At 34.9% G+C, this 17540-nt stretch overlaps 1 protein-coding gene across 1 annotated transcript in view; it reads right to left on the bottom strand.

Annotated features, from left to right (window-relative positions):
• The window catches only part of STK3 (serine/threonine kinase 3), a 266921-nt gene that overhangs the window by 215692 nt on the left and 33689 nt on the right, over positions 1-17540 (bottom strand). The window contains exons 2-3 of the mRNA XM_044743927.2: positions 14616-14696; positions 4586-4714 (exon numbers count right to left, since the gene is read on the bottom strand). Of these exons, the coding sequence (XP_044599862.2) occupies positions 4586-4714; positions 14616-14696 (210 nt within the window). The remainder of the gene's footprint in view (positions 1-4585; positions 4715-14615; positions 14697-17540) is intronic.

The raw sequence follows: 17540 nt of genomic DNA on the forward strand, positions 1-17540 counted from the left end.
ACAGTGTTCAAATGGTATCTTACCCAGAAACATCAGCAAATAGAATAGACACGAGAGGAGCTGCTCTGGTAGAAGCCTCTGAGGAGCCCAGCTTAGAAATGCGGCCTCTCCTCTCTGTCCAGCAAATCTAAGTCATCCTTCAGAACTCAGCTTGGGTTATGACCTCCCTCAGGAAGCTTTCCCTGAATCCTTAATTGTGAGGTGTTTGATATGACTTCCAACCCACACAGTTCCCCATATCTACCCCATCATAGCTCTTATCACATTGTACTGAAACAGTCTGTCCATTCATCTGTCTCTACCATCTGACTGAAAGTCCCTCTAAAGTCTGAGACTCATTCATTGTCATATCTCTGGTTTGTAGCACACAAGGTCTACCCTCAGGAGCAGGTATTTAATATGTATTAGTCAAATGAATAAATAAGTGAATAACTGTGTGCCCTGATGCATGTGATAACACATTTCTCTTGGTTTAGATATGAGAAGTTCCTTCCCTAGAGTGTAACCACCAGGAGTGTGCTTACCACTGTGCTTACCACCAGGGGCTGTGTCAACCGTGGTTCCCTTGTTTCCACATTACCCAGCACACAGTATTCACAAGTATTGCTGACCAGGTCTTGCCTCCACCTGCAACAATGCCTTGAGAGTGATGCACTTTGAACTGCTAGAATCTTTTTACAGACATTGCTTTCCTCAGCACTGGTCACAGAGTCAGCAAATGTGGGTTCTTATAGCATCCCAGTCATTAACCAGCTGTGTGACATTGGACAATTCATGTAAAATCTCTAGGTCTCATTTTCTGTACCTGTGAAATAGTTCTTAAATATGTTTTAGCACCAGAAGCCTTTTCCTCAAATAAAATTTTAGAATGAGCCCCAGTATAGAAAAAAGATAAAAGCAGCCATGACTAAGTTTCTCATTCTGCTCAGTTTTTCATTGTTTGAGGAAAACACCCCTAGAAGCACATCCATAGAGCAGGGTAGATTTGAAAAACTCTAAACTAATAGACTTACAGAGGTCCGGTCTAGCATTAACAATCTATGATTATACATTCAACAAATATTTATTAAATGCCTACTCTGTGCAAAGCACTGGGCTAGGCACAGAAGATTTAGCAATAAACAATGCAAATGGGCTCCCTCAAATATTTATGCCAAAATGCAGTATTAAAGACATTTAATATTCACTAAAGATGAACAAAAAAAAATTAAACACCCTTTGATCTCTTTTTAGAGTATAGAAAGCAAGACAATTTGCCAAATGCCAAACAGCTGAATAGACTTATAAAAATATTCCAGTTTCAGAAATGCAAATCTCATTTTCTCTAACCAATATACCACTGTTTTATATGGGAATTTTTCAGTTTGTACTGTTTTCTTCTGAACCATTTCTACGCCAATTTCTCAATAACAGATCTACATTAATACTGGTAATTAGTAGCTAAAATGTAATGCTTGCTCCTGTCACTTCCTAGCTTATTTTTCATTTGCCCCATCTTTTAGCATTTTGAGGATCTTTTAACCAACTAACTTTTTTGATCCTTCACTATTTCATATGTACAGTATGAATTTGAAAGTTAAATCTAAAAGATAGGAATCATTGTTTTATCACTATTTGTTTCACAATCTATTTATTTCATTCAATAAATATTTGAGAAGTATCTACTACATACAAGGCATTCTGCTATAAAGTGGTACAAAATTTCTAGAATTTTACTCATATTTTCTTCCCCTTTTATTCTTTACTTTTCTTTTCCCTTAGGAGTTTACAGTACACAACAAGAACAAGGATCAGACTTCCTTAAGGCTCCCTCAACCTACAATACTCTTTCCCACACTCCTTATGCATACCATTCCATTCATATTCATTCAACAAAAAGTACAGTACTAGCCATTGTAATGTGTGCTAAGAAAGATGATTCCTTCTTTCAAGGAATGAAGAGAAGGATAAAGACAGTGAAGACATTTCAGAAGAAGAATCTATAAGATCTAGTATCATCAGAAGTATCAGGAAAAGAAACAAAAATGATTCTCAGTTTTGTTGTTGAAAGATTAAGTAGATGATGATGCTATTAACAGAACAGGAATTTGAAAGATTTGTCTGCAACAATTAAAAACTTCCTTATAGAACGTTAAATCTGACATCCTTCAGATATTTCAGTTGAGTCACCCAGACAGGAATTAGTAATATTCATCAGTATTTGAGTAACCTGCCATGTGGCAGGATTCAAGGGCACTTAGTAAGACATAATCCCAAACTCAAAGAATTTAAGAGTCAAATGGCAGAGAATACAAGTAAACAGGTGCTTAAAAGAGAAACTCACATAAGAGAGAAGACTGGAAGCAAAGCACTGACCAGATCACAAAGGACCCTGTATGTCATCCTTAGGGAGATTGGATCTATCTAGGCAGTAGGGAGCCAGTTAAGGCTTTTAAACAGGGAATGGCTTCACTAGATTTGCATTTTAGAAAGATCACTCTAGTTTCAGGGAAGAAAATGGGTTGGAGGAGGCAAAAATGAAAGACAAAGTGAACAAACAGGAACCTGTTGCACAAATCTGATAGGATCCAAGGTGCACAGAGGTTAGGGGAAGAGATGTATAATAAGCAATATTTGAGACCCTGCCTGTCCTAGATCACATTCAATTAAAATCTCTACAGAACGCCACGATTTTGTCCCTGAACTATTTTTAATCATAACAATAAATAATAAAATAATAACAGCAACACACAAGTATTAAGCATCTGATGAGCTCAACACTACACTATGCTCAATCTTTCCTTTTCTACATCAAACTCTGGGAACCACATTCTTATCAAGTTACCAAATTAACAGCAAGGTCTGGGAAAACTACAGATATATGTTTTTATTTGGGGGTTGAGGAATGTATCATTTTTTTCTATACCCACTTGAATTTCCAGTTAATACAGCCTTTATGGAAAATATGTAATATAATCTAACCATATAGCACACAATAAAGAAAAGCAAAATCAAACAGACCAAAGTAACAAAGTTCCTCTAGGATTATTCAGTCACATCATTAGATAACGAGCTTATAATATATGGATCTTAAACACAGTTGGAAGGGAAATTTTTCCATAGGTCTCTTACTAATAAGGCCCTGATCTGATTAGGGATGACAATGTGTCCAGACTCCCCTAAGTCACAAGCTCTAATTCACCATGTGACTCAATTCTGATGAATAAAACACAAGTTGAGGGTTTCTGGGAAAGTCGTCTCCTGCTTCTTTTCTTCTTCCTCCTGCCTGGAATGTAGACATAAGGCTGGAGCTAGAGCAACCCTCTTATATCCATGAGATAGTAAGGATGAGGACAGAAGCCACCTACTAAGGATGGCACAGCATAAGAAAAGAAGCCTGAGACAGTTGTTACTTGGTTGCTCCTAAAACAGTCCTAACTCTGGACCTTTTGTAAAGGGGGAATAATAAATCTCCCTTTGATTAAACAACTACAGGCTAAACATAGTCCTACTTTATACACCCTGCACCCATTATAAAGACCCAGCAACTTAATGGAGCATATAAGATCCTCGTGATCAGCTCCATTCACCTATCTAAACTCATTTCACACCAATCTCTGTCTCATACTTTCCACTCCAGTAATCCTAAACCTTGTGGGAACAGCACATACCAGTGAGCTGTTTTTCACCACTCTACCTGTAATACTCTTTATTCTCTCTCATCCTTCGATTTCCTCATCAAATTAACTCCTCCTCAGCATTCAAGGCTTTCTGGCTGCTGGCTGAGGTAGGTGTCCTATCTCCTTGTTCTCACATTATCCCATGCAGTCAGTACAGTGACTGTGCTGTATTATAGCTATTGGTTTAAGTATCTGACTTCTCAACTAGATTACCCCTCCCTCAAGAAGAAAAGCATTATCTTAGTTCTCTTGCTATTCCTAGATCCTGGCACAGTACCTGGCCCACTGAGGATGTTCAGTGAATGTTTATTGAATGAATTAGAGTTACATAAAACATGAATGTTTTTAATTGGTAAAATTATACAAAAAAGACTGTTAAATGCAGGGCCAGCCCAATAGCACAGCAGTTAAGTTCACACGTTCCGCTTCAGCAGCCCAGGGCTTGCCAGTTCAGATCCCAGGTGCAGATCTACGCACCACCTGGCAAGCCATGCTATGGCAGGTGTCCCACATAAAAAAAGTAGAGGAAGATGGACACAGATGTTAGCTCAGGTGCAGTCTTCCTCACCAAAAAGAGGAGGATTGGTGGCAGATGTTAGGGCTAATCTTCCTCAAAAAAAAAAAAAAAGACTGGTAAATAGCCAGTTAACATCAAAAATAATTTTCATGCATAAATTTGCTCTGAAAATGAGAAAACTTTTTGAATATTTTATATTACCACATGTTGCTTTATAACATCAATTCTTCTTTAGAGCTGTTAAGTCCTAATGACAACCATACAATGCTATCCTCATCTTCCTTGAAGGATTAGTGGCACTTCTGATGGGAAGTCAGAAAAGAAAACTAAACAGATGACCAAAGAACACATTTATTACACATTATTAGCAAAACTCATCAAAATGAAAGTAAATAAAATCTCTTCATACCTGTCACATTGCTGCATTATGGAAATTTCTTTGATTATTTCCTGAAGATCTGACTCAACAGGTACTTGCTTAATTGCCACAACTTGACCAGATTCCTTATGTATTGCTTTAAATACACTTCCATAAGACCTACAAGAAACCAAGATATTTCTTTATTTTTTCTATTCAAACATCATAACTATTAGAAAAAAAAATCTGAGTTTTGCATGTAGTCATTTCTAGTTTAAAACACTATTTAGTAATGAAAAATCAAAGTAAACAAATAACAAGAAAAGTGAATTATACCCAAGCTTTAATATTTCAATTATAGACTTAAAATCATCAGGTTAACATATAAAGATTTGCTGTTTTTCTTATGAATGAAAGAAACAGACACATGGTTTGTCAACTCAAAGGACTGCAGCATTAAAAAGATATAAGCAGAAATTAAAAGAATGAAATGTAGACTACAAACAGCCAAAGTCTCAAGTTAGGAGACAAGGCCGATCTCACCTTAAACAAAATCATACCCAGCATATCAAAGTCCCATTCCTGTTCAAGTGCTTAAGAACAACTGAAACCCCCAGCTGAGCACCACATGATACCAAAGTTAGAGAAACAGGAAATCTGGTCCCCTGCTAAGTTAGAGATCCAAGGTATCCTCAAATGCTCCTTTCACTATTTTCTCCTCCTCATGAGCAAGATCACACACTCATAGGTAAATAAAATGAGTAGTAGATCTAATGGACACTTGCCCAAAACCAGTCTCTGCTATAACTCTTGAAACTTTGCCAATTAAATATTCATGTGCTTTAACCAGCAAAAACAACAAGAGAGGGAAGCCATTTGTACTTTGGTATGAATTAGAAGATGAGGTAAAAACTGCCACCATTTACGAAGTTCTTATTGTCCACCAGGTACTATGCTTGATGTTTTACAAGCATTATCAAATTCAGCCCTCTCAATCGTGAGTAAAACTACTACTATAACCGTTTTAAAAGATGAGGAAAAATAAACAGAAAATGAAAAACAGAATGGCAGTATTAATCCCTCATATATAAATAATCACTCTAAATGTAAATACATTAAATTCACCAATCAAAGACACAAAGTAGCTGAATGGATTAAAACACAAGACTCAACAATATGCTGCCTCCAGGAGACCCATGTGAGCACTAAAGATAAACACAGGCTCAGAGTGAAGGGATGGAAGATGATACTCCAAGCAAATGGAAACCAAAAGAAAGCGGCTGTAGCCATAATTATATCAGACAGTAGAGCCTTCAAGCCCAAAAGGATAACAATTACCAAGACCAACATGGACATTATCTATTCATAAAAGGGACATTTCAACAAAAAGACATAACATTTATTAATATATATGCACCTAACATAGGAGCACCAAAGTATATAAAGCAACTATTAACAGACCTAAAGGGAGAAACCGACAGCAACACAATTATAGTGGGGGACTTTAACATACCACTTACATCAATGGATAGATCAACGAGACAGAAAGTCAACAAGGAAACAGGGACCTTAAGTGAAACACTAGACCAGGTGGACTTAATAGATATATAGAGAGAACATTCCATCCCAAAACTGCAGAATACACATTCTTCTCTAGTGCACATGGAACATTCTCAAAGACAGACCATATGTTAGGAAACAAAACAAGCCTCAATAAATTTAAGAAGACAAATCAAGCATGTTTTCCTACCACAATGCTACGAAACTAAAACTACAAGAAGAAAGTTGGAAAAGTCACAATATGTGGAAACTAAACAACATGCTACTGAACAACTATTGGGTCAATGAAGAAATCAAAGGAGAAATCAAAAAATATCTAGACACAAATGAAAATGAAAACACAACATACCAAAACAATGGGATGCAGCAAAAGCAGTACTAAGTGGAAAATTTTAATACAGGCCTATCTCAACAAAGCAGAAAAATCTCAAACAAACAAGCTTGCACTACATCTAAAAGAACTAGAAAAAGAACAAACAAAGTCCAAAGTGAGTAGAAGGAAGGAAATAATAAAAATCACAGCAGAAACAAATGAAATAGAGACTAAAGGACAACAGAAAGGATCAACAAAACTAAGAACTGATTCTTTGAAGAGATAAACAAAATTGACAAATGCTTAGGCAGACTCACTCAGAAAAAAAGAGAGAGGTCTCAACTAAATAAAACCAGAAATGAAAGGGAAGAAATTACAAAGGATACCAGAGAAATAAAAGGATTATAAGAGAATACTATGAAGAGCTATACGCCAACCTAGAAGATGGATAACCTATCCATCCAACCTTGGATAACCCAGAAGAAATGGATAAATTCTTAGAATCATACAACCTCCCAAAACTGAATCAAGAAGAAATAGAGAATCTGAATAAACCAATCACAAGTAAAGAGATTGAAACAGTAATCAAAATTCTCCCAAAAAACAAAAGTCCAGGACCAGATGGCTTCTCTGGTGAATTCCACCAAACATTCAAAGAAGATTTAATATCTATCCTTTTCAAACTCTTCCAAAAAACTGAAGAGGATGTGATGCTTCCTAACTCATTTTACAAGGCCAACATCACCCTGATAAGAAAACCAGAGAAGGACAACACAAAAAAGGAAAATGACAGGCCAATATCATTGATGAACATAGATGCAAAACTCCTCAACAAAATATTAGTAAATCAAATACAACAATATACGAAAAGGCCCATATACCATGATCAAGTGGGATTTATACCAGGGATGCAGGGATGGTTAAGCATCCGCAAATCAATCAATGGGATATACCACATTAACAAAATGAATAATAAAAAATCACATGATCATCTCAACAGACACAGAGAAAGCATTTAACAAGATTCAACATCCATTTATGATAAAAACTCAATAAAATGAGTACAGAAGGCAAATAGCAAAACATAATAAAGGCCATATATGACAAACCCGCAGTCAACATCATACTCAATGGTTAAAAACTGAAAGCTGTTCCTCTAAGAACAGGAACAATCCAAGGAACTCCACTCTTGCCAGTCTTAGTCAACATAATATTGGAAGACCTAGCCAGAGCAATTAGGCAAGAAGAGGAAATAAAAGAGATCCAAATTGTAAAGCAAGAAGTAAAACTGTCCCTATTTGTGGATGACATGATTCTACATATAAGAAACCCTAAAGAGTCTACCAAAAATGTATTAGAAATAATGAATACAGTAATGTTGCAAGGTACAAAAACAACATACAAAAATCAGTGGCATTTCTATACACTAAAAATGAACTAACAGAAAGAGAAATCAAGAATACAATCACATTTACAATTGCAACAAAAAGAATAAAATACCCAGGAATAAATTTAACCAACTAGGTGAAAGACTTATAACACTGAAAACTGTAAGACATTATTGAAAAAGACTGAAGAAGACATAAATAAATGGAAAGATATTCCATGCTCATGGACTGGAAGAACAGACATAATTAAAATGTCCATATTACCTAAAGCAATCTACAGATTCAATGCAATCCCAATCAGAATCCTAATGACATCTTCACAGAAATGAAACAAAGAATCTTAAAATTTACATGGAACAACAAAAGACCCCAAATAGCCAAAGCAATCTTGGGAAAAAAGAACAAAGCTGAAAGTATCACACTCCATGAATTCAAAATATACTTTAAAGCTATCATAATCAAAACAGCATGGTACTGGCAGAAAAACAGACAAACAGATCAATGGAACAGAACTGAGAGCCCAGAAATAGAACCATACATCTATCGACCCCTAATCTTTGACAAAGGAGCCAAGAACACACAATGGGGAAAGGAAAATCTGTTCAATAAATGGTGTTAAGAAAACTGCAGAGCCACATGCAAAAGAATGAACCTAGACCACTATCTTACATCATACACAAAAATTAACTCAAAATGGATTAAATACTTTTAACATAAGACCTGAAACCATAAAACTCCTACAAGAAAACATAGGTAGTACACTCTGACATTGGTCTTAGCAGCATCTTTTTGAATACCATGTCTACTCAGGCAAGGGAAACAAAAGAAAAAATAAACAAATGGGACTACATCAAACTAGAAAGCTTTCACACGGCAAAGGAAACCATCAACAAAATGAAAACACAACCCACCAAGTGGAGAAAATATTTGCAAATCATATATCTGATAAGGGGTCACTTTCTAAAACATATAGAGAACTCATACAACTCAACAATAAAAAAAACAATCTGATCAAAAAATGGGCAGAGAATATGTACAGACATTTTTCCAAAGAAGATATACAGATGGCCAACAGGCACATGAAAAGATGTTCAACATCACTAATTATTAAGGGAATGCAACTCAAAACTACAATAAGATTTCACCTCACACCCGTCAGAATGGCTACTATTAAAAAGACAAGAAATAACAAGTGTTGGAGAGGATGTGGAGAAAAGGGAACTCTTAGACAGTCCTGGTGGGAATGCAAATTGGTACAGCTACTATGGAAAACAGTATGGAGATTTCTCAAAAAATTAAATATAGAAATACCATATGATCCAGGTACTCCACTTCTGGGTATTTATCCACAGAACGTGAAAACACTAACTTGAAAAGATATATACACCCCTACATTCATTGCAGCATTATTCACCATAACCAAAACTTGCAAGCGACCCAAGCGACCCAGTGACCCAAGTATGGATGTGAACGTGAAAGAAGATATGGTATGTATACACACACACACACACACACACACACACACACACAAATGGAATACTACTCAGCCATAAAAAAAGACAAAATTGTGCCACTTGTGACAACATGGATAGACCTTGAGAGTATTATGCTAAGCGAAATAAGTCAGACAAAGAAAGACAACACACGATTTCACTAATATGTGGAAGATGAACACATAGATAAGGACAACAGATTGGTGGTTACAAGAGAGGAAGGGGTTGGAGGTTGGCAAAAAGGGGTAAAGGGGCACATACGTATGGTGAACACGATGCAATCTATACAGAAGGTGAAAGATAATGATGTACACCTGAAATTTAAACAACATTATAAACTAACGTGACCTCAACAAAAAAAAAATAAAAAAAGATGAGGAAACAGAGACTGGTAACCAGCAAGGGCCAGAATTCAAACACATTCTAACTCCAAAGATCATGTTCTTCTCACTACAGTATTTCTAGAAAAGAAAAAGAAGCGTAAGCCATTGGAAGACACGTAATGTTTCCAAATTAGGAAGCTATGCAGAAACAAATTTACAATCTTTTAAAATAAGTGAAAAGTAAGTGATAAAGCAGCTACTTTAACAAAATGAAATTTATCCTAGCCTCTGTTTCTTTGGGCTTTCTGAAGTAATTTTAGTTTGCTACATAAAGTCACCTTTGGGTAGGTGTGTGTGTGTGGAGGGGTGTGTGTGTGTACATGTGTGTACAGTCCTAATTTATACACATATATGCAGACACACATATACACCTTCCCTTAAAAGCCATGTATATATGTATGTAAATGTTCATACATATGTATATCCCCTCAAAAGCTAATATAGAATTCAGTGCTAGATTATCTATTGTCAATTAAGCAAAATCATCACTCTCTTCTAAGGTTTCCTCGTCATTGCAAAACAGAAGCTGGGAACCACATTTCCTAGAATTTCCTTCCCTGAATGGATCCCAGCTAAAATTGTTTCTCTATCACTGGTGTATCTTCTTCCTTATTCTAATTCTTCTATATTTTTGTTCTTTTTTCATTTGTCAAAGTCAGAAGAGATTTAACTATTTTATTGACCTGTTCAAAGAAGCAGCTTTTGTATGTATTTATCATTTCTAATTTTTTTATTTTCTATTTCATTAAATTTAGCCTTTTCCTTTATGAATTTTCTCTTCTTAGGATCTTTTGGTATGTTTTATTATTTTTTCTAAGTTCTTTAAATATTTAAGCACTAGTTCTTTTTTGGGGGGGGTCTTTCTTCTTTAGTAATGTAGGAATTTAAAACTAAATATTTTCCCCTAATGACAGCTTTGCTGGATTCCATAGATATCAGTATGATTTATTCTTCTTTTCATGATTTTCTCGATAATTTGTAATTTCCTCTTCAATCTACAGGTTACCTCAGACTATGTTTCCTAATTTCCAGTAAGTGTGGGTTTTATCATACTGTAATTATTTCTAATTTCAGTAACTATAACTGGAAATATGACCTGAAAAATCTTCTTTAAAATTTGTTAGTTTTTTAATCAATGGTCCATGAACATACCAAAAAGAAGGAGGAATGCAAGAATACATATAGTTATATAAGTATAGATATATACTTTACATATATTTTTATATATATTCAAGTTTATTGATTATAGTTAATAACTATATGTCCTTTCTCTTTTTCCTATTACCCTGTCCAGTTCTGAAAAAGAAATATTAAAATCTCTTATATGAATACACATTAGATTCCTCTGTTTCTAACAGCTTTCCTTCACAAATTTAACTGTCATGCTGACAGACGCATATGTTTCATTATAAGTTGTCTTTTATACCATTACCTAATGTCCCTCTTTATTCTTTGTTTGGATTTATCCCCTCTTTATTTATTTGAGTTCTTTTAACTTTAAGTAATTTACCTGACAGAAACATTGCCACTTTTGCTTTCTTTTCGTTATTTGTATGATTTTTCTCTTTCTTATCTGTTATCTCTAATAGGAAATATCCCTATATTTCTAGTCATTGTATTACATGGGCCTCTTCTAAACAGCATACAGCTAGATTCTACATTTTAATTGGCTCTACTAGCTTGTCTTTTAATGGGAGAATTGACATTTAGTGAAAAACATATTTCATTCTATTCCTTCCAACTTACGTTTAGCTCATTATTTTATATTTTTGTTTTCTGTTTCCTTTTCCTTGTTCTGGCTGATTTAAGCTATTTTAATTCCGTTTTGTGCCTTTTATTATTTTGGAAGTTCTCCTATACGTTGCCATTTCATTAAATAACCCTATGTTTTCAAAATGAAACAGGTTTCTTTATCATTATTTCTAAATTATGTCAACTATTCCTCTGTCAATACATCCTGTTTTCCTCAGAGACACTCTATTTACATCTATTACTCATTTTTCCCCAAGTCAAATGAGTCTCAATGTCCTGAAAGATGGGCTTATGCTCACTTGCCTAACAAAGTCAAAATCTTCCAAGCTTATTAACAAGAATGCCATACGCAATAAACTAACAAACTTCTTGGGAATCATTTCACAGCATATTTCTTGCACATACATATATATAAACATGGAAAAAACACTAGCTGTAGCACAATCTAGTCTTTACAGATCCATATAGACTGTTACAGAGTATATTAATCTTAATTACTACTCCTTTTATTCCTTTGCAGTTTTAGTGAGATATAACTGACATATAACATTGTATTAGATTAAGGTGTACAATCTAATCACTTGAGATATATATATAGTATAAAATGATTACCACTATAATTTTTGTTAACATCTATCACCTCACAGAGTGAAAAAAATTTTTTTCTTGTGATGAGAACTTTTAAGATCTACTCTCAACAATTTTCAAGTATATAATACAGTACTGTTAACTACAGTCCTCGTGCTGTACATCTCCACAACCTACTTATCTCGTAACTGGAAGTCTGTACCTCTGGACCACCTTCACCCATTTCCCCCCCCATCCCCCAACCCCCATCCCTCGCCTTTGGCAACTACCAATTTCTTCTGTTTCTATGAGCTGAGATTTTTAGATTCCACATGTAACTAAAATTATATAATATTTGTCTTTCTCTGTCTGACTTATTTCACTTAGCATAATGCCCTCAAGGTCCATCCACGTTGGTAGCAAATGACAGGATTTCCTTCTTTTTTAAGACTGAATAATATTCCATTGTGTATTTATACCATATTTCTTTATCCATTCAACCATCAATGGACACTTTTAGGTTGTTTCCATGTCTTGGCTATTGCAAATAATGCTGCAATGAAAGTGGAGCTACAAATACCTCTTTGAGATAGTGATTTCATTTCCTTTGCATATATATACCCAGAAGTGGGAATGCTGTGATCATATGGTGGCTCTATTTTTAATTTTTTGAGGAACCTCCATACTGTTTTCTACACTGGCCGCACCAATTTATATTCCCACCAACACTGCAAAACAGTTCCCGCTTCTCCACATTCTCACCAACACTTATCTCTTGTCTTTTTGATGACAGCCATTCTAACTGGTATGAGGCGATATCTTATCATGGTTTTGATTTGCATTTTCCTGATAATTAGTAATGTGGAGCACCTTTTCGTGTACCTGTTAGCCATTTAGATGCCTTTTTTGGAAAAATGTCTATTTGGTTCCTCTGTCCATTTTTTAACACATTTGCTTTTTTGCTATTGAGTCATATGAGTTCTTTACATTTTTTGGATATTAACCCCTTCTCAGATATATGATTTGCAAATATTTTCTCCCATTTCACAAGTTGCCCTGTTGATGGTTTCCTTTGCTTTACAGAAGCTTTTCAGTTTTATGCAGTCCCACTTGTTTATTTTTGCTTTTGTTACCTTTGCTTTTGGTGTCAAATCCAAAAAATCATTGCCAAGATCAATGTCAAGGAGCTTACTCCCTCTGTTTTCTTCTAGGAGTTTTATGGTTTCAGGTCTTATGTTCAAGTTTTTAATGCATTTTCAATTATTTTTGTGCATGGTGTAAGATAGGGGTCCAGTTTCATTCTTTTACATGTGGCAGTCCAGTTTACCCAACAACATTTATTGAAAAAACTATCCTTTCCCAATTGTATACTCGTGGCTCCTGTATCATAAAGTAATTGACCATATATATGTGGGTTTATTTTGGGGCTCCCTAATCTGTTCCATGGATCTATGTGTCTGTTTTTATGCCAATACCATATTGTTTTGAAGACTATAACTTTGTAATATAGTTTAAAATCAGGAAGTGTGATGTCTCCAGCTTTGTTTTTTTTTTCTCCAGATTACTTTGTCTATTCAGGATCTTTTGTAGTTCTATAAAAATTTTAGGACTGTTTGTTCTATTTCTGTGAAAAATGCCATTGGAATTTTGATAGGGATTGCAGTGATCTTCAGATTGCTTTCACTAGTATGGACCTTTCAACAATATTAATTCTCCGAATCCATAAATATGGAATCTCTCTCCACTTATTTGTGTCTTCTTCAATTTCTTTCATCAATGTCTCATAGTTTTCAGTGTACAGATCTTGCACTTCCTTGCTTAAATTTATTGCTAGGTATTTTATTCCTTTTGATGCAACTATAAATACAATTGTTTTCTTAATTTCTCTGTTATTAGTGTATAGAAACATAACTCATCTCTATATATTTATTTTATATCCTGTGACATTACCAAATTTGTTTATTAATTCTGACAGTTTTTTGGCAGAATCTTTGAGGTTTTTCTTTTTTTTTTTTTTTTTTTTTTTAAAGATTTTATTTTTTCCTTTTTCTCCCCAAAGCCCCCCGGTACATAGTTGTGTATTCTTCGTTGTGGGTTCCTCTAGTTGTGGCATGTGGGACGCTGCCTCAGCGTGGTCTGACGAGCAGTGCCATGTCCGCGCCCAGGATTCGAACCGACGAAACACTGGGCCGCCTGCAGCGGAGCGCGCGAACTTAACCACTCGGCCACGGGGCCAGCCCCAAGGTTTTTCTATATATAAAATCATGTCATCTGCAAATAGAAACGGTTTTACTTCTTCTCTTCTCATTTGGATGCTTTTTATTTCTCTTTCGTGCCTAAGTGCTCTAGCTAAGACTTCCAATACCACGTTGAATAAAAGTGACAAGAGTGGGCATCCATGTCTTGCTCCTGATTTAGAGGAAAAGCTTTCAGCTTTTCACTGTTGACTATGATGTTAGCTGTGGGCCTGTCATATATGGCCTTTGTTATGTTGAGGTATGTGTCCTCTATACTATTACTTTTCAATTCAAGCAAATATCCTCTAGTTAAAGATTAATATTAAAATAGTATTTTATAATTTTTCTGTCATTATCTAAAGTCTACTTTCATATTTCTTGTACTTACCCTTCTCCAAGTTTCTCTAACACATCAAAAACTTCTTCAGGCTGCTTAGTCAAACTGTCTTCACTCAGCTTTTTTAGCTTACTGTTCAGAAAAAAACAGAAAGAAAATATTTTCCTTAAGACTTCTTATAATATTTTTTATTTTATTTTTGAGGCAATATATTTAGATGATTCAAAAATCAAAAAAAACCTGTTCTTAATCTCCCCAGAAACACCTCAAAGAATAACCACTTTTATTAGCTTCTTGTGAAACCTTTATACAAATACGAATATGTATTTTCACCTCTCCTCCTTTTTAACATACAAGGTAGCATTTTACATTAACTTTTTTATCCACACTGTTATAAACTTTGCTGTTTTCACTTAACAACACACAACCTATGTTGGAGATCTCTTCATAAATACATAGAAAGCATCCTCATTCTTTTCTTTCATACATCTACATCCTATTCTATTCTAGAGATATAGCATCTCTTACTTACGAATCCCTTATTTATGGATATCTAGGTTCCCTGTTGCTATCATAAACAACACAGCAATGAATAAGCTTCTACATAAGTTAATTCACACATGTGCTAGTGTATCTATAGGATGAATTCCCAGAAGTGAAACTGTGAGGTCAAGAGAATATACACACACATGTACATACACACACACACACAAATACAGAAGTATATGTATTGATTACAGATATACTATACATATACTCATATGTCATAATATAAATTTAATAATGTACTATAATAAAGTCAATATTATAACAACTATATGGTAATTATTAATTTTCTTGATTATATTATGGTATTAAAATATACAAATTTTATCTACTACAATGGAATGTTACATAAATATATATGTACGTCGATACATATTAGCAAACTGCCCTCCAGGTGGCTTGTACCAATTTATTCTCCTACCGGTAATATATGAGAGAGTGTCTTTTCCCACAGTTCCACCAACAGAATATTTAACCAAATATTTACCTTTTGGCCAATATGTTAGGTGAAAACTTGTAATTCAGAGTAGATTTAATTTGCATTTCTCTTACTATGATTGAAATTGAGCATCTTTTAATATAGTTATAAAACTAAGCCACCTATTCACGTTCTTTGCTCATTTTTCTACTTAGTTTTTGGTCTTTTTCTTATCTATATATAAGGGAAATTAGCCTTTGCTTAGGTTGCAAATATTTTCACTTGTATTTTGACTTCACTTATGAGTTTTTAGTTTTATGGTCTATTTGACTGTTTGCCATACAGAAATGTCTCTTTGTCTTGTTTTGGTTTTGCTTTTTAAAAGATCATCCACATGTATGGCATATGCAGATATCTGGAAACAAGAAGTGAGAGAGATTATGCATGGTGTGTTTGACAGACCAAAAACAATTCGTATGAATGAGGCTTCATGTGTGCAAGACCAAAATAATTCAGTGTGAATAAAGTAAAAGTAACCAGGATGTAGAGGTAAGCAGGGTCAGGTTAAAAAGAGCCTTGTAAACCATGTTAAGGAGCTCTGTTTTAAAAGATGACTTCCCCTGTAAAGCAGAAGGACATACAGTGAGCAACAGCAGAGCAGGGAAACTACTTAGGAGCTGATTCAAAATATGGATGCACAGAATATAGTACTGGCAGTAAGAATGGAGAGAAGACAAGGTATTCAAGATGTTAAAGAGGCATAATCAACAGGAAGTGGTTTTGACTAAATATGAGTTGATGAGGGAAAAAGAAGAGTTGAGCATGTCTCTTAAGCCTTTCGCTTACGCAAATGAGTAGATGGCAATGTCATTTACTAAGCTAAAGAATACCAGAAAAAAACAATTTGGAGGGGAATATGATGGGTTTAATGATACTCATCCAAATGCAGATTTCCAGTAAGCAATTGTATAAATGAATCCCAGGAGAGATCTGAGTTGAAAAAACCATTTTTGGTGTCATCAGCATATAGATGGAGCCCGAAGACATGAGAATGGACAAAATCATCAAGGAAATGTCTAAGAAGAAATAAGAGTCAAAGAGAAAACAGATCCCAGGAAAATATCAATATTTAAGAAATGGGGTCATGAAGGATAAGGTAGTAAGTACTTGACCATGTCAAAAGCTACTGAAAGTTCAAACAACTTAAAGATTTCTAAGTGTCCATTACAGAATTTCCACTCTGACAACAAGGAAGCAACAGAACCCAGAATTATCTGTCTATAGTAAACAACTAGAAAATTCAACAAAATATAGGAAACAACTGTCTTCAGACATTAGATATCAGACATTTCAGGACTGAGGTCCCTGAGAAAAGGGAAAGAAATAATGTATGTTCTACTATCACTCAAGCTTTAGATCTAGAAGCTACATCCAGACTGCAGCACAGGGAAAAGGGAACCCCAACAGAGCCCAGCAATTTTGCTGAGTTGAAGAAACAGAGATGAGAGTATGGGGACGTAAGGCAAATAAACTTTGCACTACAGAATACTTGTCAGAAGAGAGCTATATAGAGAAAGAGGTCCAGCAATCTACCTAGGAGTTCCCTTGACTATTTAGCTGAATGTCAATTTATGCATGGTTACAAAAACATTCTACAAAGCCTCAAAAAATCAATTTCCTAAGGGAAAAAATGATCAAGGAGCTGTAAAAAGAACAATTCTCAGAGGTCACACAATGCTGAGAATCTTTCCCACCAACAAAAGTTGGGAGAACTCTCACAATACAAAGGTTATTCAGTAGAAATCCCAGAATGACCTTGTTTTAGAAAGGAGACTACATTACCAAAATACAAAGGCTACTTTAGATTCTCCCAAAAGGAGTTTAAAAACAAGCCTCAAAAACATTGAGCCAATCCACAAGATAAGTGACCACCAGAACAAGTCTCTAATCCCTGAAACAACTAAAAGAGAGTTCAGCACTCGACAATGTAAAATTTACGTCATGAATTCAAT

This window comes from Equus asinus, chromosome 12 (genome assembly GCF_041296235.1).
Source record: "Equus asinus isolate D_3611 breed Donkey chromosome 12, EquAss-T2T_v2, whole genome shotgun sequence".
Classification (NCBI taxonomy): Eukaryota; Metazoa; Chordata; class Mammalia; order Perissodactyla; family Equidae; genus Equus; species Equus asinus.